Here is a 27,380-nt window from a genome sequence, read left to right as displayed (position 1 = left end):
GCAGCTGCCGCGCTCAGTCGCTCTAAAATGGCCGCCGCCGCCTCGTCTCCGGCCGCCTCGGGGGCTCCTGCGGCGCCCACCGCACCGGCGGCGGTGGCGGCGCTGGCGCTGCCCCCCACCGAGAGCAAGAAGATCACCGACCTGCGAGTCATCGACCTCAAGTCGGAACTGAAGCGGCGCAACTTGGACATCACCGGGGTGAAGACTGTGCTCATTTCCCGGCTCAAGCAGGTGAGAGGCCGGCGCAGGCCGCGGGCACCGGGCCGGCTCGGCCCTGCGCTGCCCTGCCCGGCCCGACCTGTCGGGGGCCGCGGCCCGCCGCCGCTGGCCGCCGGGCTACGGGGGCGGGGCCCTCGCGGCCCCGCCGGCTGCCCCCGGTGTGGGGGGCGGGACCTCTCCCTGCGCCGCCGCCGGTGGAGGGGCGAGGGTCTGCGGGACCGGGCGGCCCCGGCACGGCACGGCGCGCCCCTCTCGCCCGCCGGCGCGGAGGGGAGCGCAGCGGCTGAGCAGAGCCGGGCCGGTGACCTGGCTGGCGGAGCCCGGGCCTGCCTGCGGCCTTGCGCCCCGCCCGCCGCCCCGAGCGCTGGAGCCTGTCGGGCGGCTGGCGGGGCGAGCCCCGGGGCTGGCTGCCGCCGTAGGGTTTCTTGGCTTCCCTCCCTCCTGTTTCTGTGCTGCCGCTGCTGCCGTCGTGGATGCCGTAGTGGCCCTTTAGCGTTGTGCTTGTAAAGAGAAACGTGCTCATCCTTGATAAGGTGTCCTCCGAAAATGTCACTTGAACAGCTTAAACTCGTGCCGCTATCGTTAGTGTTCTGTCCCTCTGTTCCAGCGACAGGTTTAACACGGACTGTGTTATAAAATGCTTCTGGGGTGGAAAAGAAAGAGCTGTCTGGCTCACCAACTTCTGCTGAAGTCAGGTTGTCTAGGTTCCCACTGAAACATGTTAAAAACTGGGGTTTTTTGTCTCATTTAGGCTATTGAAGAGGAAGGAGGCGATCCAGATAACATTGAAATAACTGTTTCAGCAGACACCCCCACCAAGAAACCAACGAAAGGCAAAGGTTAGCATTTGTTGATATATATTATATTCTTAAGTAGTTTTTGTTGCACATATCACCTTGCAGAAGGAGCATGGAACTGTAGCATGTAGTTTGGATAGAGTTGTGACTACTGTTCATGACTCCTGTCATGAAAGGCATCTTTTGCCTTATCCGTCTGTCTTCAGTCACTGCATGGAGGCAGCGTCTAGGGGTGCTGGAGATACATGGAGAGCGAGTGAGTTACGAGATGTGTTCTGAGGTGGTGGCTGTACTGCCCACAGACCCTGCAGACTTGTGCTTTGTGTGCTGAGGCCGTGTAGGTTATCTGGGAGGTTTTAGGAATATGCTGTGTTAACAGTGTGCTGGACGTGGAGTGTTAGATGGCAAAGCTGGTATAGGTGCTGCTGTGTGGCTTTGGTGCTGGGGATGGGTGGATATCTCTGTACTGACCCACACTGTCTGCAACAGCAAAGGGAGAACTAAGAGGCTGTTTAGCCCTGGGAAGGTGCTGTCCCTAGGTTAGTGATAAGTGTATGGTACTCATGGAAGGGGTCACTGCATGAAGGGGACTGCCTTGTGTGGTTTTATCACCATATTTTTTTAAAGCCAGGACTTACAAGTATTAATTTTCTGAATGGGCTCTGAAGGCTTACTGTGAAATGTCTAATAGATTGTAGCTTTTCTGTTGTGAGAAATAATTACTTAAACTTTATACCAGTCTGCTGACAGTGATTGTGTTGCTTCTGGTTTTTAGGGGCTGGGGATTTTTTTCTGCATAAATGTTTAAATATTGTTTTGTGAGTTTGGGATTGGAAGGATTTTTGTTCAGGCTTCTGGTTTCTGTTGTTCTGGGAGCATCCTTGATGAAGAAAGGAAATTCTGGTTTATGCATAGCATTCTTCATTGAACATGCATGCTAGCAATGTTCATGCATGTCTTCTAGATAGTACTTGTGAAAATGGTTGGTGTTACACCACTGTCACTTGTCTTTGGATGAGTTCTGTGGTGGAAGTGGCTACTTGTGTTTTTGTCTGGTGCTGTGAATGAGGAATTTAATAATAAAATTCTCTACTTGGAAAGTTTGAATAACTTATCTGTAGTTTTGTCACACTAGAAAAGTGAAAGGGAAGAAAGTGTTTCACAATGTGGTTTCACTTGCTTCTGTGACATTACTTTATTCCCTGCTCCTGGAAAAGTAACTGATGGTTAGGAAAACTACACAGAAGCTAAATAATGAAACCTTTCCATGACTTTTCATGTAGCTGCTGGTTCTGCTGTGATGAACACTTACCTGCTGTTTTTCATCCTCCTGTTCTCCAGGCGAAGGTCGTGATGTGCGTAATGCTCTTGAGCCAGCTGCTTGTGTAGCTACACTGCTTTGCTCCTGCAAAGGAATTTTGCCAACTAGTGATGCTGCTGCCTGAGGCAGGGCTTCAGTAGCTGTTCCCTGCCTGACACATATGTTCTTGGTAAACCTCAAAGTGTAACACGACCTTCATGAAATTCTTATTTGCTCACTTTGCAAGCTCAAGAGCTTTTGCTCATTGCTTTTTGGGTTATGAAAGTCTTAGAAGCATAGTTTGTGCCAAAAGTGAGAGGTTCGTGCTACATGCATCTTCAGGTGTGGAACAAGAAAACCTTACTAATGTAGCTAAGGACAATCCTTTTCCATCTTATTGGTTTGCTTCTAACTGTATGAAAGAATATATTCTTTGTTTTTAACTGTGTCTGTTAACTGCTGATGCTGATGTTACCTGCCTCTCTGGTGGTTTCTGCTGACATGTTACTGGTTCATCAGAAAGCATCTCTCAAAACTTAGAAATCTAGCAGTTCAAAAATCCATTCCCTGGTGTGTCACTAGAAGCTTTGGAAGGCACATGGGAACTGTGAACAGTGTTAACTGAATTCAGCAGGACTGGTTTTTTTTTCTTTTTAATTAACTATCTGGATCCTTCTTGTGCTTCTGCGTGCTCGTGACTACAAGCAGTGCTGTCTCTTACTGATTTGCTAACAGATTGCTCTAGGCCTTTTGCTAATGCTTGCTTCTCCCTCACCCCACAGCTTCAAATACCTAATAGTTCTTTAATTATTTCACTGCTGTCCAGTGGTAGAATTTATTGCTGTCCAGCAGTGAAATTAGCCGTGCTACTAGTCTGATAGGTTTTGCCCCCATGCTATTATTGCTGTACAAATAAGAGTAGGAATGTGTGTGTGTGTCAATAAACGAGCTCAGCATTTGATCACATTGGTCCGAGTTGAGTCCACAAAACTTCAGCTCCTTGCACTATACTATTGCCCAAATAATTTTGGCCTCCTTTAATAAAACTATTGTGTTAGTTAAAAAAAAAAACAACCCAAAACAAAACCAACACTTCAGTTGTACCCTGTTGGCCTTTAAAAGGAGAGTGGGGTGGGTGAGATATAAAATTGTAGAATAGCATCATAGAATGGTTAGGGTTGGAAGGGACCTTAAGATCATTAAGTTCCAACCCCCTGCCATGTGCAGGGACACCTCTCACTAGACCTGGCTGCTTAAGGCCCCATCCAACCTGGCCTTGAACAGTAGGGGTGTTCAAGGGAGGGGGCAGCCACCACCTTCCAGAGCAACCTGTTCCAGTGCCTCACCACCCTCGTAGTGAAGAATTTCTTCCTAATATCCAGTCTATGTAAATCTACCCCCTTCCAATTTCAAACCATTCCCCCTCATCCTGTCGCTATGTGCCCTTCTAAAAAGTCCCTTCTCAGCTTCCCTGCAGGCCCCTTTAGGTACTGGAAGGCCATTATAAGGTCTTCCTGGAGCCTTCTCTTCTCCAGGCTGAACAACCCCAACTCCCTCAGCCTGTCTTCATAGGAGAGGTGCTCCAGCCCTCCAGACACCTTCGTGGCCCTCCTCTGGACCTATTCCAACAGTTCCACATCCTTCTTAGGTTGAGGACTCCAGAACTGGACTCACCACTCCAGGTGGGGGTCTCTTGAGAGCGGAGTAGAGGGGCAGAATCCCCTCCCTTGACCTGCTGGCCACGTTCCTTTTGATGCAGCCCAGGATACAATTTGCCTTCTGGGCTGCAAGTGCACAATGTTGGCTCATGTCAAGCTTCTCATCCACCATCGCTCCCAAGTCCTTCTCTGCAGGGCTGCTCTCTATCACTTCATCTCCCAGCCTGTTTGATGATGAGGATGATGACTGTCGTGGTTTTACCCCAGCTGAGAGCAGAGATCCACGCAGCTGCCTGCTCCTTAAAGGAAAAGATGAGGGGAAGAGGGAATGGGGGGGGGGGGGGGGGGTGAGAGGGAAGGGAAGGGAAAAGGAAGGGGCAAATAACCCCAAAACCAAGAAACTAAGAGGCCCGTGAGTTGGGGTGAGGATAGCTTACTAAGATAACAGAAAGATACAATATAACAATGCTAACAGGACTTTAGAGCAAAAATACATGAAGCTGTTGATACCCAATGCAGTTTCTCACCAAACCCACAGCTCAGGCTGTGCCACCCAGAGCTGTCCCAGAACCCAACCGTCCCCCAAGAACCGCGCGTCCCAGAGCCGCCCCTGCAGCCCATCAGCCCCCGATATCCTGGGCAGGACGTAATTGGCATGGAATACTCTCTTTGGTCAGTTGGGTCACCTGTCCTGGCTTCGCCCCTCCTTTCTTATGAAGTGCTGAGAATGTCCTTGACTGTCTGACAGCAACTAACAACATCAGGGTGTTATCAGCACTACTCCCATTTCAACTCCCAAACACAGCATTCCAGCCGCTGCTACAAACAAAGTTAACTCCATCCCAACCAAAACCAGGACACAACCCATCATGATGTCATTGGTCCTTCAGGAACACTAAAACAGCAATCTTAAACTGTCAGTGTGTTATTTCTTATTCTGGGTTGTTAAGGTCCATTATTGTTCTGAGATTTGATTTCTGAAACACTGTGCTGCACAGTGAGCTCTACCAAGAGGTAGATCAGAGTTTTGCCCAGGGAGTCACTGCTGGAGAAAGATAGGGATTCTCAACTGCACTGAAAATAGGTGTCCCGTAGTCATGTTACATACAGGACATAACCTGCAGGGTTACTAGGGCAAACACCTTCATTTTAATCTTGAATAACCAGAGTTTTCAATTCTTTGTCTAAAATATTTTCCAGAATAGATTTTTCTAAAGGAGTCTTCTTCCTCAGCTTTGACCTTTTTAAAATTGGGTTAGTTTGGTTTTGTGGGTGGTTGTTTTTTTGAAGACGAGCAGGTAGCTGCTTTGTCAGACCTTCTCCAAGGCTGGTTTTGTTGATCTGCCTTGCAGTTGCTGAATTAAATAGTAAAGATTGAAAAGTGACTTCTCCAGATGTTTTTGGGGGGTGTGCCTTTTGCACACAGTGCTGTTGCACAACTGAATTTGCCTCTTAATGTTACAAGGCATGTCTGTCTTAAACCTACTTGGTAAGTTAGTTAATTTATTACTATTTCTAGGTCTCTGACCAGTGGTGTTCAATTATGCTGTGTATCCCTGCAAAATTTTAAATGTTTCTTTCAAGATTAACCAACTGTTGAGACCTTACCCTTTCTCAAGAGTTTTGCTGAAGATAAAATATCTCCTCTGCAGAGGAAAGATGTATGTAAACTACTTGTTAAAAGAACATTCCTTTTAAGCTAGACTTTCTTCTCACGTGTTAATGTGTAGGTGATACATAGAAAAGGGTATTTCTCTGAAGGGAAGGAATTACTAAGCTAAAATACTTGAACTCAGTGATAGAAACTTAAGATGCTGTAAGTTGTAACCAACCCTTGAAAATAACATGCAGACTGAACCTTAGAAACACTTGGAATAGGTAGTTCTAATATTGGAGGTGTGTTTTTCATCACTTAAAGGAACAGTGTACAACAAACTGTAGGTAAGGCTTCTGTGTGCTCTCAGATACGAAGAAGAAGAAATCTTGCCAAATACTTGCTAAGTAATTTAATTAACATGGGGGTGAGTGATATCTCTGATCAGCTGCACTAGAAAGTGTTAAGCATATTTAATCATAAGATTACAAATGATGGCAAATCCTACAAACACAGGTTGTGCTTCTCTAGAGGGCACCTGACCTCACCAAGTACATCCTCTCTAAAACCTACAAATGACTAAGAACAGCATCCTGCAAACACTGTACAAGAGTTAAAATATTTTCCTTATCCTGTGATACCATTTAAGCATACAGAAATGTAACAGCATAATTTACTTTTGTTAATATTATGCTAAATACTATTGAAATTGCAGCAGACTCTTAACTAAATAACACCATGAGGAGTTTATTCCACTGCAAAGATTTTCTTTTCCCTCCTTCCTTCTTGCCTTCTGTGCTATGTTTTTGAGGAATCCTTAGCATCAGGTACAGCAGAACCCTGCTGGGGGTTTCAGCAGCAATGCCAGAAGTGCAAACACTCAGTCTTCCAAAATTTTGTGATGTGACACTCTACCTCTGCATGAGATGTATATGTCTAGTGTAAGTTGTGTAGCTTACGCTCTTCTATCTGTGCATGCTCATGCAGCCTGAGGTCCTTGTAGAGCAAGAGGTAAAACAAGTTTATGCTATTGTAAGCCTTGTAAATGAGATGAAGACTGAACCTGCGTAATATTAAACCAACATTTTAAAGATGTTCTAACTCTTCTCACTTCTAAAGAGAATATTTGTTCTCTATGTAAATACTCTGTTGCAGTTTCATGGTGTGTGGCAATTGCTGTTGCCAGAAAAAGGATTGGGAATGGCATGCAAAGGTGTGCCATCATTCCAAGGTAAATTAGTGTTTGTGGTGTTAGGCACCAGATCTGTGGTAAGTGCTGCTTCCACCTCTGACATTGTCAATAGCCCCTGCATGGATAAACCTGTACATGCATTTTTGTTGTGTGTTGACAGCTTGTGTGACGTGTGACCTGCTATGCTGTTAGGGTTGTTGGCTGGGATGGAGATAATTTTCACAAGAGGCTGAGAGGGGACACAGCCAGGGCAGCTGAGCCAGAGGGGTATTCCATCCCATATGACCTCATGCTCATTTACAGTGGAGGAAGCTGGACAGGGAGGAGCCACTGCTCTGATTTCAGGACATGAGCAAATTTCATTGTGTATGTAATTTTACAAGTGATGGTGGTGTTCAATTCTTTGCTGTCCTAGTATCCCAACCCATGAGTTTTCTTTGCTTCTTCTCATCCTCCTCCCCATCTCTGTGTAGGGGAAGATGGAGTGAGCGAGCAGCCATATGGTGCTTAACTGCTGGCTGGGGCCAGACCACAACACATGCCTGTTGTCTGCAGAAGGTCCAGATGCTCTGACTGTAGTTGTTAACATAGCTTTTAATCCCATTTATTTTCCTGAAAGTGATAGCAGCCATCCATAAATTCACACAAACAGTCAGTTTCTGAGAGGTGTTTGTTGCAATCTGAGTTCGGTGATGTGAAATTGAGCCATGTGTGCCTTTCAGTAGCCCATTGTGGATGAGTATCAGTGTGGAAAAGTTCTGAATTTTTGTGGATGTTGGCTTTTTGGCAAGTTACTGCACCAACATCTGCAAACTATATATATGGGGACCTTTAAGTGCCACTTTTGGGAAGTGTGACTCTCACCATATCAAAGTAAGCTGAAACACAGGACTGAGAGTGGGAAAGCAAACTTCCTACAACTTCCTGGTCTGAAGCTACAAAGTGAAGGTCGTTGTTCAGGTCTCCCTATGCCTTGGAATACCTCTGGTATTCAAAGTAAATAGGACTTACTGCAAAGAAAGCTAGATGCACTAAAGCAAGGGTAATAAAAACATGTATTCTTGTCTGGCTTAATCCAGTAGTAAACAAAAAATATGGACAGCTTCATTACTAAATGGTCTAACTTCCTCTTGATGAGGATATGCCAATAAAATTCAGTTCTCCAGTTGCTGTTGTAGAATGATGGCTAACCTGAGATATCACTGTGATGTTGTTGTTGTTGTTGTTGTTATCCTGTTCTTTATAAAGTCTGGTTTCTAATTCAACTTCTAGATTCCCTCAGGCAAAAGGAGTGAATTTAAATAGCTGTCATGATTGTACATGCCAGACAGTTGCTAAATATTTCTAGCATCTGCTGTGTGTGTTTGCCTGTGTGGAAAAAGCTTGGACTTTCAGGCTTTACCAAGTAGAGAACTGAAATATGAGGGGGTAAAACCAAAAAACAGTTGAATGTGTTTAGAAATCCTTGCTGTCTTCACTGCTTTTTATTTATATTGAAGATACCCATGGCTGTAGATTCTGTCAGAGTGCTGAAATAGTCATACAAAATTTGGGTTAGTCTTGCTTTCAGGCATCAGCTGTGATGCATACCAAAACCTGTCCTTTCCAGGGTAAGTGCATTCCTCTCTTGGATGACTAAGTATACCTGCACTGCTGGCTTTCTGCACCAATATCTCTCAAATATATTGCATTAGAAATCAAATGTAAGATTGTTCTGTTTGTGTTACATGAAATAAAATCAGCAGTAAGATCTCTTTTTGCATTTAGCTCTGAGTGTTTAGAGCTCATGTTTGCCATGTGTCTTTTCCTGGAGATTAGTATGTGTCTGAACTCAAAACAATATGCTCTATGTAAGAGTACTGTCAGATGGCCATCTTTCAGTGAAATACAGAAAACCAACTGGAATCTAAGCAAAGCCAAAACATTAGTCTCTTCTTGCCCTGTAGTTGAGCATTTTCCAGTTTTGAAATGCAGTTGAGACCATGGAAATTAATTGCTGATGAAAATTGACTCTTCGAGGTAGCAGCAACATCCATGCTCTATCAAACTTCAGATGATGTTTTTCTTTTGAAGATCTATAGAATTTATTTAAACATTCATTAAAAGATTGAAGGGATGAGAGAATTTCAGTAGAAGATAGTAAAGCTGCTTCCTAACAGACCTGCCTTTTGTAGCTTGAACCACTGGAAACCACCACATAAGCTAATCTTTGCTAGAATGAATCCTACAGAATGCCCTACAAAAGGTGTGCTGGTGTGGAGGTATTTGTAACTAGTGTTCTTCAGTCTTGTGTTTGCAAAAGATTAAGAAAAGACAATGAGCTCCAAAGGGAACTGTGGCTAGTTGTCATCTCCATATGGAGTCATCTTTATTAGAGGAAGGTGTGTGTGCTGGAAGAACAGTGTTCTTCAATGGAGTGTGCCCTTGGTACAGTAAAGAATTTGTAGGAAACCCAAGGGCTTCACCTGACTTTACTGTTCTGCTGATTGTTCCTTCTAGTGATGAAGAGAACTGAAAGAGGTGGCTTGAGAGGCTGTGTAGTTGCCTGAGCAATTCACTTGTACTTGGAAGTTAGCTCTACTTTTGAGCAGGAGATTGGGTGGACTAGATGACCTTTAGAGGTCCTTTCTAACATAAAATGTTCAGTAAGTAAGGTCTTTGCAAAGTTTTAAGTCGTAATGGTTAACTCCAGTAATTCTGGAAACAGACACTGTAATGTTCTCCTGAATTCCAGTGTCACTCAATATCGGTATTAAAATCACTAACTTGGATGTAACTGCTTGTTTATGCAGCAACATTGCTCATGATCACTCAGCAGACATTTTTTTTCTCTTCTCACCTTAAAAATACTCTGCTTTGGGAGGGTTGTATTACAGTGAGCAGTTCAGATGAACTAAGGCCCAACACATAATCAGTGTTGAAAGACAGTCTGCTTTACGTAGCAGCCGTAGTCTTATCATATCCTATCATTTCAGGTAAAAAGCAGGAAGCTGATGAGTTAACTGGTGATGTTTCAGTTGAAGAAGATTCCTTTGTCAAGGTAATAAAAGTATGTACATTTTTTTTCACAATTTAAGTTCACTGTGTGGCTTTATTGAATGTTTGGCTTCCATTTTCTCTGAACTAATTAATGTGGAGATTGGGAGCATTGTTTGTGCTGTGTTTACAGCTGTGAACACAGCCCAAGGGTGTGAGAGTTTGCAAAATGTGCTATAAATTTTTATTAGGGATGTGATACAGTGTTTTGCAGAAAGAGGGCTTTTAGCAGTGATTTTTCTAGAATGTAGCTAATACCCTTAGTTATGCCAAATATTTATTGTTCCCACCAAAAGGAAAGTGAATTGGAGAATCAAGATGCAAGTGATCAAGACGGAAACGATGAATTAAAGGACTTTAAAGAATCTGTTGAAGATGAGAACTTAAATTCTAAAGAATTACCATCTACAGAAAAGAAAAAATACCACAACCTGGAGTCAGCAGAAACAACAGAAGATGCAGAAAAGGATTCTGAAAGTCAGGTACTTTGTTGTATTCTACAAGTATTTCTATCAGCAAAATTTTAAACTTTTTTCTTAGTGTGTCTGTGTTACAAGGAACTCAGGACTAGTTTTTCGCTCTGTCTTGCTTACTTATCTCTACAAGATAATTTGGTACATTTTTCTTTCTGTCGTTCTTTACTTGTTTGAACAGTCCTGAAACAATTGTGGCATGAACTGATAAAATGCTACCACAGTCTATACAGAGCTGCTGAGTGGTCCTTCTCCCTGGTACTAATAGTGGCATACATAATCTAAACACTGAACTGAAAGATGCAAGTCATGAGAACTGTATCCACTTAACCAAAATGCTGTCTGAATTCTGGATCTCTTGACTCTCTGAATGCATAAGCATCTTACATATAGCTTGCTGAGCAAGTCCCTTCTATGTTCTCATAGGAAAATGAAGGTCAAGACATAGAAGATTACACTTTTCCAACTGTCCATGTAAGTTCCAAATTAGGTCTCTTAAGATGATTTTCATGCCTATTTAGTTGGAAAAGATCACTTCAGACTGGCTTTTTGTTCCAGCATGCATTTTAAAGAATCAGATGATGTAATACAGTAAACAGTATGGGAAGCTTTCATTCTTTTTTTTTTTTTTAAATATATAACATAGATAATTGTGATTTCCAAATAGAGAAAAATTCCTGTTTACACTTTGGAAGCATTAAATGGATAGACTTAACAAGGAATACTTTTCAAACTCTCTTAAAAATGGTTCAGAGGGCTATGCCAAATGCTAATATAGCATATACAGCCTTTACAGGAGGTTAGAACTCCTACTACAACAGAAATTTGCTTCTGTAAAATGTTGGGAGTTGTGTTGGTGGTTTGGGTTGTTGGTTTTTGGTTTTATGGGGTTTAGGGGGTTGTTGGTGGTGGCTTTTTTCCTTAATACTGACCTGTGTAACATCTTTTAAGTTCAGAAATTCATTCTGAGTTACATGGAGTTGGTGTTTGAAAGGGGACATCTCATGCAGCATGTCTTGCTCAGTGAAATTAATGATAAATAAGTAAATACCTATTAAAAAGTAGTTTCATTTCTATGAGGAAGTCTGTCTAGTTTCTGACTTCTATCCTAAGCTTTTAAAGCTAATGGTGGATTGCTTGCAGTTCATTGAAAGCCGTAAGCAGTAGTCTAGCCTTCATTCTGAAGGCTTTAGCAAGACATGGGCCAGTTCAGAAATGTCCTGTTGAGTTAAGGGGGTGAAGAAAATAGCTGCACATTCCAACCAATAGCAAACTGTAAGTGTTGCAAATAGATACCACTGACATTTTGTACAACTCTTCAGTGGTTTGACGAGGGAGGTGCACAGGCTTGGTTTCTAGATCACCTTTTCTTTGGAAACAGTTTTCAGTTCATTAATTTGCCTTCATACAGTAGAAACTGTGGAAAAGATGAACTGTTCTGCTTAAAGTTTTAAAGCAGGAGGTATTTAGTCTTGACTTCCTTTTCTTGCAGGATGGTGAAGATGAAGAAAATGAGAAAGGTATGTTTAATATTTAATAGAGTTCAGAGCTCTTTAGTCTGGTAGAGCAGGCAACTTTTTCTTGTAATATTCAATCTCTTTACTAATACTAGGATTATCTACAGTACTAAGTATCAGCTGTCTCCTTATTAAGCTCAGAACCTGGAATCATTGCAGTCAGTGGGTTTATTTCACTCCTAAGAGTTATTTTACTCTTAAGAGTTGATAACAGTACTTATCAGTTACTGTGGTGGATGTATAATGTAGCTGTAATACTATGATTCTTAATGAAAAAACCATAGTATCCAAGGACTCTGATTTTAATACACGGTAAGTCGTGATGCTTCCAACTTGCACTGCAGTAACTGATGCTTAATTGAGTGAAGTGATACACTCTCACACTGAACTCGAGCACCCATCAAATGTATAGACCGTCATATGCTTGGCTTGCTGTCACTTCAACAGATCAGTTGTGTGTAGGATGGTAAAACGAGTGTTTGGAAACCTGTGGAGTGGCTACCTGTTTTTATAGCTGTGCTCATTAGTGAAACTATGGAAGGAATGTAATGCATTTGGGCAAACAGACTTCCTGGACAGAAGTCTTAAGGATTCTACATATCGTGGACTAGAAAGGACATGGGACACCATCACTTATCACTTTATGCAAGATGGAATTAACACGTTACCGAAGGTTCAGGACAAAACTCCAGTCTCCATGTTTACGAGGGACCCTATGGCTGAAGCGTCTCATCTGCATAAATCCAGTTGGAGATGCCTGTGTGGGACTGAGATGGAACAATCTACGCACTGGATGAAGACTGAGAACCATTTGTCTACGGACTCTGGATTAAAGCTCCCCTCTCCATTTTCTGCAGCAGCCTTGTACAGCTAACTTGACTGCCATACAGCTGCTTGGAAAGGAAAAGCAAAAGAGGACACCGGCATGGAAGACTGACCGAAAATCTCCAAGACTGTAATGCTTTCGGATTTGGGAAGGTGAGAAGTCTGGAACCAGGAAGACTCAAAGACACATTAAGTCAAACTGTGAGCATCCAAAGCAACTATTTTCTTCTGGAATTCTAAATCCTAAACTGGAAAATGGATACTTCTTATGAAGAACGGGTATCTCCAGGATGGAACCATATTCTCCCTCCTCCTAATGTTTTGGTATTTGTCTCTAGAAAATGTGTTTTGCCATGAAGAATAAGTGATCCTGGGTAAAGGATTTGTATTTGTGTTAATACGCCTTGTGTTTTTTTTTCTAACCTTCCATCAGTGCTAATAACTGGCTTTGTATTTTCTAGGTCCTATTCTAGCTTATGCATATGAAATTGTTTAAACTTCTTGTTTTGCCATATTTATTCCTGTTAAATCCTCTTAGATAAAGCAGGTTCTGGTGATGGTACACAAGAAGTATCTAAACCTCTTCCTTCAGAAGAAAGCCTAGCTGAGGCTGATCACACGGCTCACGAAGAGATGGAAGCTAACACCTCTGTGAAAGAAGCTGAGGATGATAACATATCGGTTACAATCCAGGCTGAAGATGCCATCACTCTGGATTTTGATGGTGATGACCTCCTAGAAACAGGTAAAAATGTGAAAATTACAGATTCTGAAGCAAGTAAGCCAAAGGATGGGCAGGATACCATTTCACAGAGCCTGGAGAAGGAAAGCAAGGACTATAAGATGACTGAGAACCATAAAGATGGTAAGAAGGAAGACTGCGTGAAGGGTGATCCTGTCAAGAAGGAAGCCAGAGAAAGTTCAAAGAAAGCAGAATCTGGAGACAAAGAAAAGGATACTTTGAAGAAAGGTCCCTCGTCTACTGGGGCCTCTGGTCAAGCAAAGAGGTTTGTTTTTCTATGTCAGTTCTTTACGATACTGAGTACCAGCATTCAATAAGATCACTCTGCATTAAGGGGGTAGCAGCAAGAATCTTATAATTAGTATCCTATGCTCCTGCCTATAGATTTTTTGACCGCCATAAGTTACTTTTTAAATCCAAGATCTTCGTATAGACACTAAGTCCTACTGATGGCATTGTCGCTTTGGCAGCAGTTATTTACCTTTTTCCAATTGACGGTTTTTTAAATGTCCTTGTGATGATGGTAATGAACAGCTATCAGTTCTAAGAACACAAAATGAAGTCAAGTCCCCGTCCTGAAATCTGGAGAAGATTGCCATATGTCCACTGAATAGAGTTGTCAGAAAATCTAGATCTTCAGGCATCCTGGGGAAAATCAGTGCAAGAATCCATAAGGGAATCATTTGTTCAAATATACAGTCTAGCCCTTTTTTATTTTTATTTTTGGAAATGTTAACTTGTCTTTTAGTATTAGTGGTTTAAAATGCAACACTTAGCAAGTTCTGTATTTTCAACTGTTTTCTGATTTTTAATTTGCTTCTCTAGCTCTACTAAGGAATCTAAAGAAAGCAAGACAACGTCAAAGGATGATAAAGGTAACTATTACAAACTAGGGTAGTATTGTCTGGGACTCAATGCTTTCCTGTTTAAAAGTTGCTTGCCGTGTACTAAAATGGCTTCTACTCAGTGAACTCAGCCATCTGTAGTAAATTAAGCCAGAGGTACAGTAGCCATTAGCTGTGTCTTTGTGTCTATCAGTTTTTGCTCCTTATGCCAGATCAAAAAACTTATTCTAAAGGCTCAATGAAAATATATCTGTTTGTTTCAAAAATGTTCTGTAGCAAGTTTAACTTGATGTTTCTCAAGTGTTGTTTTGATGGGAAGGTATGTCCCGTGTAACTTACTTGCAGTGGTTTGGGTTGATGTTACACACAGAATAAGCAAAAAAATAATTGCAAGTGCTTAAGCATAATGCAAATAAATCTTCTTGTCTTGTTTTTAACTCTGGCTCATTTGTAAACAAAGCGAACTCTCAACCAAGAATAACATCTGAGAAGCTGGTATATATAAAAATTGCACTTGCAGCTGTTCAGTGCATTGCAGTTATACCTCTTTGTCTACATCAGAATTTCTGCCTGTTACCATAAAACCCTGTATTATGATGACAAATGCAGCGTGGAGTTCAAGAGCCTGTTAATGTCACCAGTTAAGCTGTTGCTTCATAGCTAAACAAATGCGTTTTCATAAGCTCATGTGTCTCCTTGTTTTGCCTACTAGCTCCCTGCCAGAAACCTTGGTCACAGAATCTCTTGCATATCCCTAATGAACAGAACTTCACTTAATAAGTGACTTTCTGAGCAGTAATTTTTGTGACAGATATAATTTAATCTTCTGTAGGTGTGTTGTAGTTTTGTCCTAGCTGGCAGCTAAGCACTATGCAGCCGCTTGCACACACCTGCCACCCACCCCTCCAAAGGGGGATGGGGAGGAGAATGAAATAAACCTTGTGGGTTGAGATAAAGACATAACAGAGGAAGAGAAGAACAATAATAGTAGTTGTAATAATAACAGTAATAAACCCCACAAATGATGCACAAATGTGAATGGTTATCACATGTGGAAGGAAAAAAACCACCCCACAACCTAAAACCAAAACAACCCAATGCTCAGCCTACTGGTGAGCAGCAAATCTACCTCCTGGCTAGCTTCCCCAGGTATATACAGTGTGCAGCTTCATGTGGCCAGTCGGTGTCAGCTGTCCTGGCTGTGCTCCTTGTGTACCTACAGGGTATGAGAAGCTGAAAAGTGCTGTAGTGTAGGCACTACAACTACCTAACAACAACTGAAAACATCAGTGTGTTACCAACGTTGTTCTCATGCTAAATTGAAACCACAGCACTATGCCAACTGCTAGAAAGAAAATTAAGTCTTACCTGAGCCAAAGCCAGGACAAAGTGTGTTTCTTCATTGTAAGCATATAACTATCATGAAATTAAGTGAATATACAGCAAATCTACTTTCATGTAACATATATGACAACTGTAATAGTAAATATCATAGGGCTGTATTAAAATACATAGCCAAAGCCCTTATAATGGTTCTTTAGTGATAATTGTAACTGTTTCACAGTCTATCAACATATCTAGCCTTACTGAGAGACATTTGCTCTTAGTTCATCTTGATGCAGGAGGAAGAAGGAAAACTTCTTTTTTTCCCTAAGGTAGTTGAATTACCTTTTATAACTGCATTCTACCAGATTTTGCAACAGTTTACCTGGAGACCCAGTTCTGGTCTTGCCTGTATGACTGGCTACATTTTACCATAGTAAAAGCAGCTCATACATTTAGGAGCAAACAACAAGAGGCTGAACGGAGTAATACAAGATTAAAATACATTGGGAATGTGATCATATTAATCTCTTCATAGTTCTGTGTTGTTGCAAAAATGGCCAATATGTGGTAGGGGGTGTTGGTGTTTCAGGCACATAATGTTTTTCTGACTTTGCTTTAGTATTTTCCTTCCTGTGCCAAAAATCATTTTGCTGGGTTGCATCCAGTTCTATGTCCAGCAGTGTTCTTAAAAAGCTGCTCTGGATGGAGGGCAAATACTTCAGTAAGTTGTGGGTATTTGCCATGCCATTCTGGAGGCTATTTACACTTCTACCATCTCTTTGGTAATGTGAGTAATATAAAGACTTACTGATGAGGAACAAATGGTGGGTGCTAAAAACAATGATCTTGGATAGAAGTCACTGATAAGAAGCAGAGGCTGAAGCTAAATGTACATACCCAAATAAGGGGTAAAGCATGCTTGTAAAAATGAATTGTGTGGTTTTTCTCTTTCATTTGGCTGTGAGTTGGCCAAGCTGTTGGTCTCAGCACCTGGGTAAACGCATGAAATCTTATGGCCTATATTTTTTTTATATAGAAGTCTTTTCAAGAAAGGTAACCGGATAAACAGTTACTGAAAGGTAACAGGCTAAGCTTCTCTTTTCAGCAACAGTTTAGTTCAATATCCGTGGTACCTTTGCCTCCTTAATTTTTTGGCTGTTTTGTGAACCTTGTTTCAGGAAGTGCAAGCAGTGTTAGTGGTAGCAGTGGAAGTTCAACTAGAAACCTGTGGGTTAGCGGACTGTCTTCCAACACAAAAGCTGCCGACTTGAAAAATCTCTTTGGCAAATACGGAAAGGTATTTCATGGGATGTGATACAATGTGTGTTGTATGTGTCTCTCCCCCCTCTATTCAGTTGCAGAAATTGAATTATCTTTGATTTAAATAAGTCTGAGATGAAATGTCTAACCAGTGTAACGTAAAAAATCCTTCTAAAGTAAGTGCAGTGCTTACAGAAGGAGCTGCATGTTAATTTTCTAAATGTGTTTTGGGTTTTTTTTTCTTCCTGTTGAGGTAAGGTAGGTGCAAAAAAACCTGGCACAAATAAGATTGGTCAGAAATGGCTTTAAAAGCATTTTCTAAAAAACTAAACAACAGCTTCCCCTCCCTCCCCCATCAACTGTGTTTAACCTTGAATGTAAGATAATGGGCTAACTGGTAAAACTGTCGTATAAGCAGTCTTTAGAAACTGCTGCTTTGGGAGACTGTTCTTAAAATGTGTTCTGAGGGCTATGAACGGGGAAAATAGGTTAAAAATGTGACAGTTAATATCTCCTCTTTTTAGGACTCTCTTAATGAATTTTGGGCTAATTTAACATACAAATTCTGTAGAATAGTGCAGAATCTAGAAAAGCTAAGCAGGTTCTGAAAGCAGTTCTTGTTTTCATTTTCCTAACGGAGTTGCTGGTAACTGCGTGTTGGTATAAGTGTGCAGTTATGACACTGCATCTTGGGAGCTAGTTAGAACCTTTGCATTGTGAATGTCAAGTGTGTGTACTGATCATTTGAAATCTGTTTTTTTTCCAATTTATTTAATAGGTGACTTTATTTAAGTGCCTTTCCAAGTGTTGAAACCCCAGAGTATATTTTGTTAAAACTTCGCTTCTTTGACTGCTTTTGCTGTAAGATGTTTAGTGCCTGTTCTTTCTTAGCTTCCCAGTTTTAAATTTATTGGGAAGTATTTAGTTTGTAAACGACTGTCCTTCGGGGCTACTAGAAAATAAAATCGTGGCATTAGATCATGGCTACATTGAGAAGACTGGCTCCAGAAGTTACACAAGTGCTAGCAAGGAGCAGGAACACAAAGCTTAATGCTTTCTCAGAAAGCAGGTGTCAGAGCTGGTTGCTCAAGTTGCTTAATTGACACGTTTGCTAGATGCCTTTGAAGAACTGGTTCCCCTATTAAGTTACTACTTAGTAGTGCTTCTACCTTCCTGCTGTTAATTGGCAGCTGCTGACTTTTTGGGGAGAGTTAACCTGTCACATGAACAGTCATATTCAGATCACTGGTGTTTCTGTAAATGAATTTTGACAGTAACTGTCAAAAGAAGCATTTAGATAAAGTGCATGAGGTTGTGACTGTTCAGACCAGGACAGAAGCATTAATAGGCCTTCATGTAAAAGCTGAGACAAAGTTCTCTAAGCTGCAGCTTCTTGTGGAGTATTACGCTGTGAAAACTTGGACTGTCAGTCCTTCTTAGGGTGGGGGGGTTTGTTTCCATTATTATATACCAAGGTAAAAATGTTACTGGGATACCAGACGTTTCTAGTAAGGAAGCAGTTTCTCAAAACATACATTTTACCTGTTTATGTAGGTGCTTGGTGCAAAGGTAGTCACAAACGCACGGAGCCCAGGAGCAAAATGCTACGGCATAGTAACTATGTCTTCCAGCACAGAAGTGGCTAGATGTATTGCACACCTCCATCGGACAGAGCTGCATGGACAACAAATTTCTGTGGAGAAAGTAGGTTTAATAAGATTAAAACTTTTCCCAAAATAGACCATCTTATACAAGAATCTGTTTTAACCTCTTTGTTGTGTTTTTTTTTTTTAAAAAATTAGGTGAAAGGTGATCCCTCCAAAAAGGAGTTGAAAAAGGAAAGTGATGAGAAGTCTGGTTCGGGTAGGAGCACGGGAGATAAGAAGACTGCATCGAGTGATAAAGCCAGCAAGTAAGAAACCTCACGTATCTTTTGAAGCTGTGAAAGTCCTTGAAGGTGAATCTTCCTCATTGCATTTGTGTATTTCTTTCCCAACAAGAACGCCGTCGACCAAAAAAGAAGAAAAGAAATCTGAGAAATCTGAAAAAAAAGAAAGTAAAGAAGCCAAGAAAACAGAAGGTAAAGATGAGAAGAGTGATAATGGAGCAAGTGGCCCTAATCAAGAATCCACTAAAAAAACTGAAGAAAAGAAAAGAATAAGTATGCAATATAGCCGTGTTTCCTGCTGTTGAATCTGTGTGTCTGACTTGTGTCGGGGGCATGTTCTTGCTCTTGCCAGAGACCAGATGATTGAACACCTATTCTTTTTTAGATTCCAGTAACACACATAGCTTTAGAGCTGATATTAAAGCTTCCATATTTTATATTACTGCGTAACTGCAGACATGTGCTGGTATGCTTCTCATGCCAGTAACAGTTCCAGTTAGAAATTTCACCAAAGAAAATCTGTAATAGGCAAATAGAGATGTGTATGTGTTAAACTTTTTTTTATTTTTTATTTTTTCCTTTTTCTTTCCCTTCACTAGGTGGGAAAAGCCCAGGTCAAGTGGTAGTTTTAGACCAAACAAAAGGAGACCCAGGCCACACTAGGACAGTTAGAAGGGGAAGGCTTGATAAAGTAAGTATCTAAAGATTTGATGCAATGCTTATCTGATTTTATATTTGGTTGATATTTTCACTGAAGAGTGGATAAACTGTGCCAAGCTGTTAAGCTTAGATGGAAGCTTCCCTGTGCTTTGGAATAGCTTAGTAGTTAATGATACTTGAACATAGCATCCAGAAATCTCCCTAAATGAACGAGACTTCTGAAATAACCATTGTAATCTCTGTCTATAGCCACAGATATTGAGGAACAAAGAGCGTATTATTCAAGATAAAGTGAAATTCAGGGAATACAGGGGTAGAAAGGATATCTTGCCTTTTGAAAAGATGAAGGAACAGAGATTGCGAGAACACATGGTTCGATTGGAAAGAATACGACGAGCGGTTGAACTCCGAAGGTAGTAATTCAACTTTTTGCTAAAGGCTATTTTATACATTTATTGATCAGATACTATATTTGGAAATCTAATTAGAATACATTCTGTCAAGCCTTTTACTCGGATGTTAAAGTCTGGGACTCTACCTAACAGTGACCTGATATGAATTAATGGACTCCAAAATTTGTGTTTAATAGCTATATATGTACAGATATAACTGAAGTGTGTGATGGTGGGGGGTGGTACCTCAGAAGCGTTTCTGCATGCCGGTTTTCGCTTTGAGAAGATGAGAAGCTGATTAGGAGATGTGTCCAAAAATAGTGGTTAGGGTTGGTTGGTTTGGTTTTATGTCTAAATATGTCTAAATGACAAAGCAAGCGTAATACAAATCTGTCCCCTTTATTTAAAGTACTAAATGGCTATGTTGTTCTATTCTCCTCTTTTCGTACTGCCCAAAGTTTCCAAAGTATAGTTAAATGACTTTTACTATCTGGATTTCCCTAAACAAAGGAATTCCCATTCTCTTTCCCACTTCTAAGCTGTCCTTAAGGAGGTGGGAGGAAGGAGGAAAAATTAAGCTATTGACAACTATACCTAACCCGTGCCAGCCAGAGTGGTTGGTCATGTTCTTCTGTCTGGTTTTTGGACAGAAAACAGTTAGTAAATCTTTTGGTAGCATGAAGAGGGCAAGAGCTAAAAAAGCAAGTATTACTATCACATTGGTTGCTAAGATGTTGTCTGCAAGGTGACAACATTGAAACATGAACCCAGCGTAAAATACATCAAGAATGATGATCCCTGAAATAACTATTCCTAGTATCTGTTAATTGCCTAAACTACCTGTTCTGTAGAGTATGGTAAAACCAGTTTGGCTGCTTGGGGCTAAAAGCAGTAGGCTTCTGGTACCAGGACTTCTGTCCAGAGCTTACTCTCAAATTGTTGTTGTTGTGCCTAAGGTGCTGTGAGTTGTAGCTGAAAAACGTTTTCCTGTGAGTTTCTGCTACCTCTTTGTTTTTCTCTCCCTTCTCTAGACGAAGAGAAATCGCTGAGAGAGAGCGGCGTGAGAGAGAGCGCATCCGGATGATGCACGAGCGGGAAGAGTGCTTGCAGAGGGAAAGGGAACGACTAGAAATTGAAAGGCAGAAGCTTGAGAGGGAAAGGATGGAACGGGAGCGGTTGGAAAGGGAGCGCGTTCGTATTGAGCAGGTGTGTGCATCGGTGTTTTGGACTGTAGTGCGATAGCATTTTGGAGTATAACCCAGTGCACTTGCAGTGAAGTTTTCCCTTCACCCTTCCACCCAGACCATAAAAGAACCAACCAAACACGTAATCCACAGTGTGCCACAACAGGAATCATTATCTTGTTTGCTTGACCTGTGAGTAATTCTCCGTCCTGTTTTATGGGCTGGCTGTGTGTGCCTGTCTCTGAAACTGAGGTACAGCAGGTCACACAGCCCACATTCATCTTCCCTAATTTTACTAGCTTTTTCCTAGAGAAGGTCACCGCATTCACATGACGTGTTTCTGGGCAATAGACACAGCAGCAATATAAAAAATTGCCTGGAGATAATTCTACCCAACAGCCAGTAGCTTCTGATCTGTTGTCTGCTTCTCTAGGGAAGTATTCCTTCTGCACTTTAATCATAGGTGCTGTCTGAGAGTAAGCTGCATCAGATAGCTCTGTATCAAGAGAGAACCATAGAACAAGAATTGTTACCTCACGGGTTTTAATTAAAGACTAGTGTGTTGTATTTATTCACCCTTTCCTTCCGGGCAGGAACGTCGAAAAGAAGCAGAACGTATTGCTCGTGAAAGGGAGGAACTGCGCCGGCAACAGCAGCAGCTCCGGTACGAACAGGAGAAGAGGAATTCCTTGAAACGCCCACGGGATGTAGATCACAGGTAATCTAATTCCAAACCAGTGTTTCACAGCACTCAGGACACAGAAACAGCTGTCAGCCTTGTGTCAGACTTGAAAATGCATTTGTATGTGAAACACGTTCTGAAGAAAGAATGGGGTTTCTGGTGTTTCTTTGGCCTTGACATTGGTTTGTGCCAGGCATGAAACATACATTGTTAGTAGGAGAGAGTTTTGAAATAAGCACCCTGTGAATTAACTCTTACTGTACAAAAAGAGAATAATACAGGTCAGTGCATTTGCTGAGAAAAGCTGTTCTGCCTTAATGGTTGAAGGTTCTAGCTTCTGCCTTGTTAAGAACTCACATTTCAAATGGATGGTTCAGCAAGTTAGTATGATGGCTTTTAATTTGTACTGAAGCTGATGACAGCTATCACATGCTGTTTGAGCCACACAATTGAACTGGCCTTGATCCTTATTCGATGAGAAGAATGGGACTGAGACCTTAGGCATAGAATGGAGCCATCAGTGGTACAATGGAAGGTAAGCGTTAGTTGTCATGGTAGATACAGTAGCAGAACGCCAGTATTTCTGCACCAGAGGAATAAAGACAGCTTGATTCTTTTTCAAGGCTACCAAGTACCTGCTTAAGTATCTCACGTTCTGGTCACAGAGAGGCTGTACCTGAGTGCTGCCAGTGAGCAAGGCTGCGATGCTATTTCCTACCCTGTACTTTCCTGAAGAAAGCTGTTTTGATTTGTGGGTGTTGGGGGTTGTTTGGTTTGTGGGGTTTTTGGGGGTTTGTTTGGGTAGGGTTTTTTGTTGTTACTTGGCATTTTTGTTTGTCTTCTGGAAGGCTTATTTTCTACCTAGAAGGTTATTTTTAAGGCAAAATTTGTTAACAGTGGTGGTGGTGGAGTTTGGTTTTCTTTTAAACTGTCCAAAATGGTACAGTATTGCTTACATACTATTACATATTTTATTGATACTTTGTCTCTTTAATTTGCACTTCAGAATGAGAGATGTTTGGATCTTTTTTAAGTTAATTTGTTCACTACTATTTAAAGAATATACCTTTGTATATTCTTTACAAAGCTCATATGAGCATCATAGAATCACCTGGGTTGGAAGAGACCTTTAAGATTGGGTCCAACCACAGCCTAACCCCGCTGAGTCCACCTATAGACCATCTTTAAAACAGACAACTGACTTTTAACAATTTACTGTATTTAGGCCTTTTCGGATACAGGTAACTGATGAGGTTCATTTTGTTTTGCTTAAAGGAGAGATGGCCCTTACTGGAATGAGAATAAGAAGATGGCTCTTGATACAGATGCACGTTTTAGTCATGGTTCAGATTACAGTCGCCAGCAGAACAGGTTTAATGATTTTGATCACAGAGAACGGGGACGATATCCAGAAGGTTCTTCTGTTCCATCATCTTCCTTTGATAGGTAAGTTTAGATAATAGGCCAGGTATTTGCCTGCCAAGATCTTTGTGGATTCTACTCTCAACTATTCCAAATGATGCTAAAGGCTTTATACAGTTAGGATGCAGTAGGACTGCAGTGGTGTCCTGAAACTTCTTGTCTTCACCACTGGCTGTTTACATCATGGAATCTAGTCTGCTTTGCTCAGAGTACTTTAAATTAGCTGCCTGGTGGTCTTTTTGGGGTGGCATTTTGAAAGAATGTTTGTGACGATTCTCATTTCACATGTAGTCCTAAGTGGGTTCCAGTGGATTATATCTGTCCTACTTGGCAACTCATCTCCTTAAGAAGCAAAGCTAAAAGCTACTGATCTTAATGTGAGGGAAGAGCATTGCTTGCACAAGTGACACTCATCAGGGTCCATGCAGCTGTGTAGTAAATGCTGGTTACGGATCCAGCTTCACGTTTCCTTTAACAACTCCAATAACCACTAGGACCACAGCATTGTAGCTTCTGGGCTACTACTTTTATGCTGTAGTGAACTAGGATTATGTTTGCTAGATGATTCTTAAAGGAATCTAGTGTTCCCTCTGCTTAGTACCAGGCAAAATGGAGGCCCTACAACTGCTTAAGTTACGCTGACCAAAATGGGAACAGATAAATGCAGAAAGAAATGTTAAACTGGCAGTAAGAACTCCAGTGCAAAATGACAATTGTAGAAATAAATATAACTTGGGGTGGGAAAAATCTTGGAGATATAAGCCATGTATAAAGTAATAAACATGTAACGTAAAGATTTCTGTACACTCTGCACGGGGAGATGGGAGAGAAGCGAATTACTTCTCTCTTTAACAACTTAGGCGAGAACGTTTTGTAAATCAAGGTGAAGCAAAAAAGACTCGCCCAACAGCACGAAGAGAAGAGCCAGGGTTTGAGAGGTACCCCAAGAACTTCAGTGAGTCCAGAAGAAACGAACCACCACAGCCAAGAAGTGAACTTCGAGATACAGACAGACGAGAAGTGCGAGGAGACAGAGATGAAAGAAGAACGGTGATAATTCATGACAGACCTGAAATCCCACATGGTCGACATCCCAGAGAGACTGGCTCAAATCCACCTAGGCAAACAAATTGGAAGAGCGAGGGAAGCATAAGCACAGACAAACGGGATGGCAGGTAAGCTGGCTGACCAACAAGCTAGTGCAGATACTGATTCCCGTAGAATGTATCCGGAGTATCAGTTCCTCCAGAACTGATGTGTGAAGAGAGAACAGACCCTCTCTGAAAAGCTGGCAAAGTCCTTTTCCAAAACCATTAGAGAAAAATTGGGGGGGGGCTGTCACATACACTAAACTTCATCTGCAGACTTGATGCTGACCTCTAGCAGCCTATTCTTAATCACATAGCAACATACAGTAAGGAGGCTTTTGTACATGAACGCAGATCTAAACCAATAGCACGTAAGCTCTAATTAGCCACACAGATTGCAAATACTGCTTCTAAGAAACTTAACTGCAAGTTGCTAGGAACCTGGATGACAAAAAGGAATCTTTGTAGTGTGCATGTGCTATGATTTGGTACCAGTTCTATTGTACTGAATCCAAAATTGTGATAAAAGCAATTTTTACAGAGGCGAGAGGCCGGATCGGTCGGGAAGAGAAGTGTCTGGGCACACGAGAGGGGCACCGCCTGGCAGCCGCAGCGGTGCTTCTGGCTACGGAAGCAGGGAAGGAGAACGAGGTGTGATGGGGGAGAGAGGCGGAGGACAAGTGAGTTTCCTTCTTGTGTGTGTGTCTGCATGAGAGAGAGAGACTGGAAAATGCACTAAGGATATGACCACAGAGCATCATGTAAACTGTTAGCAAGGATTCTGCCTACTTTTGAGTTACTTTATAGGGTTATTTTGTCAGTTTTTTTAAGCCAAGAAATTGCAGACAACTTACCCAGTTCTTCTTGGGCCTGGGACCCGTTGGGTGGATCAGAACAATGCCTGAATGAGGTGCTGATGAGGCTTTTCAGATCTTTTTTTGTTCTCGGGGTCTTAAACTTGTGGTGCCTGCTACTCCCTGTGCAGCTTGTCATTGCTACCTGTAACATGCTATTGAGAGAAGAAACTTGTGTAAGACTTGTTGTCCTGGTTTTGGTCAGGATGGAGTTAACTTCATTTGTAGCAGCGGCTGGAATGCTGTGTTTGGGAGTTGAAATGAAAGCAGTGCTGATAACACCCTGATGTTGTTAGTTGCTGTCAGACAGTCAAGGACTTTCTCAGCTCTCCGTATTTCTCTATTCATGAGAAAGGAGGGGACGAAGCCAGGACAGGTGACCCCAACTGGCCAAAGAGAGTATTTCACGCCAATTACGTCCTGCTCAGTATAAAGGGGGCTGATGGGAGGAGGAGTGGGCGGCTCCAGGGGACACGGTTTTTGGGGGACGGCTCTGGGTGGCACGGCCCGAGTTGTGGGTTTGGTGAGAAACTGCCTTGTGTATCAACAGTCTCATATTTTTTGCTCTAAAGTCCTGTTAGCATTGCTATATTTTATCTTTCTGTTATCTTAGTAAATTATCCTTATCCCAACTCACAGGCCTTTGGCTTCTTGGTTTTGGGTTGTTATTTGCCCCTTCCTTTTCCCTTCCCTTCCCTTCCCTCACCCCCCCCCTACACTTCTCCCCCTCCTCTTTTCCTTTAAAGAGCAGGCAGCTGTGTGGATCTCTGCTCTCAGCCGGGGTAAAACCATGACACTTGTCTTTAAAGACTAAATGCTCCATGATGCTAGATCTGCAGCATGTTAAGGAAAGTATTCCTGTAGCTGTGTGGAACGTGATTATCAGTAATCTTACTTGATCAGGGCAGAATTGGGAGCAAACTATGAGTTCACAGAACTTCAGTTCCTGCATAGCCACACAAGTCACTGCAGGCTAGTTTCTGTTTGTTTTAACAGGGCTCTTGTAAGCACGGGTTACCTGCCTGTGGATCAGATCGTAAGAGGTGCTTGACCTTTGTGTATTGTATACATCAGTTGTAGGCTTCACTTTCTTGAAAAGCTCATTTCCTGCTGGTAACAAAACAGATCTGTCATTCTGACAATGCCTGTCGCTGTCTTACCAGCACTACAACGAGGACAGACATGTTGTTGAACGCCACAGTCGTGAAACTGGACCAAGGAAAGAATGGCACGGCCCTAGTTCGCAAGGGAGCGGCTACCACGACACACGGAGGATGGGAGACGGTCGTGGAGGAGGCGGCATGATGTCTCCACACACAAGGTACAAACACTACTCCTTCCTCTCACTTCCCCACTGAGCTGCTAAAGCGTAGCTATGTTTAGGAAGTGTCAGAGTCTCGGTGCAAGCAGCGTTACTGTCTGTGGGCGGGGTGCTGCTGCACAACATGCAAACCACCTCCCACGGCAGCACGTGGCTCCACCGTGGTTGTATTGCTAGTGGCAGCCTTGCTCAGCCACACAGAAGCCAGTGATTTCTTGCAGTGTCTCTTCTGGTCTCTCTGGAGACTCACTGTAACACCTGAGTGGGATGAGAAGTAACAATGTTCTTACCTGTACACGGAGGGTTTAGATACTTACCCTAACTTTTAACACTTTTTCCAAACCTTTGTTTCCAGTAACTCTTCACCAATTAATAGAGTTGTACAGATCACAGGGAATTCCATGCAAAGGGGAAGTGGCTCAGGATTTAAGCCATTTAAAGGTGGACCTCCACGAAGATTCTAAGATCTACAGCTGCTTGGTTTCAAGATAACTTATTGAAATCTCTTGTAAACTTTCTCTGATTAAAAACAGGAAATCTTGTCTGGAAGTCCTGGTTAAATTTTTTTAATTTAACATAATTACTTTCCTCTCAATTTTGGAGGCATTTTAATAGTTACGTTGTAATTTTGGATAGTTTTTGTGTATCTTTGATAAGCATTTTCCCTGAGGCACTAGAGCTGTGTAAAAACAAATTGGAACCAAAACATTTGTTAATCCTGTACAAAAGAATAGTTTGCAGCTGTGTGCTAGTAGTTTGATTTACCAACATTAGCTCTGTGGTGTCATGCTTTAAAGTTAGCGACCTCTCACACCATCCACAACTCTAACCTCCGTTTGGAAGGTTGTCCGGGCTCTTCTCTCTGCTTTCTAATTTGTAGAGAAATAAGATTGTTCTTTCATTACTGGGTATTATGTAACCTATTTTTGCAGAAGGTACTGTTACATTGAGTGCATTTATGTGTATTCTTGCAAATGTATTCTTTTGAAATAAACCTTCATATTCTGTATAGCTTCTGGTAAGTCTTTGAAACAGTCTGTGGGGAAGGAGAAAGGAACTGAACAGATGTGTTGGGTGCCACTGGCTTCCAACCACAGCTGCTGTC

General features: G+C 41.9%; 1 protein-coding gene across 7 annotated transcripts; it reads left to right on the top strand.

The window, feature by feature from the left end:
* On the top strand, positions 1-27,380 carry SLTM (SAFB like transcription modulator). Of its 7 annotated transcripts, none has more exons than XM_084267759.1 (21): positions 1-231; positions 971-1,058; positions 9,736-9,800; positions 10,093-10,278; positions 10,696-10,743; positions 11,762-11,789; positions 13,150-13,618; positions 14,179-14,228; positions 16,703-16,821; positions 18,339-18,488; positions 18,587-18,696; positions 18,785-18,945; positions 19,272-19,363; positions 19,582-19,745; positions 20,756-20,930; positions 21,502-21,626; positions 22,866-23,036; positions 23,873-24,187; positions 24,642-24,780; positions 26,118-26,275; positions 26,631-27,380. In XM_084267759.1, exons 1-21 carry the CDS (start codon positions 28-30, stop codon positions 26,737-26,739), a joined length of 3,126 nt encoding a protein of 1,041 aa, XP_084123885.1. In that variant the 5' UTR covers positions 1-27; the 3' UTR covers positions 26,740-27,380. The 7 variants fall into 7 exon arrangements, with proteins under 7 accessions (XP_084123885.1, XP_084123883.1, XP_084123888.1 ...); XM_084267757.1 differs by having other exon boundaries at positions 24,630-24,780; XM_084267762.1 differs by having other exon boundaries at positions 9,736-9,809; positions 18,785-18,864; positions 24,630-24,780.

Source organism: Gallinula chloropus, assembly GCF_964237585.1.
Source record: "Gallinula chloropus genome assembly, chromosome: 9".
NCBI lineage: Eukaryota > Metazoa > Chordata > Aves > Gruiformes > Rallidae > Gallinula > Gallinula chloropus.
The sequence above is the reverse complement of the archived record's forward strand: the minus strand, read 5'-3'. Positions and strand labels throughout refer to the sequence as shown.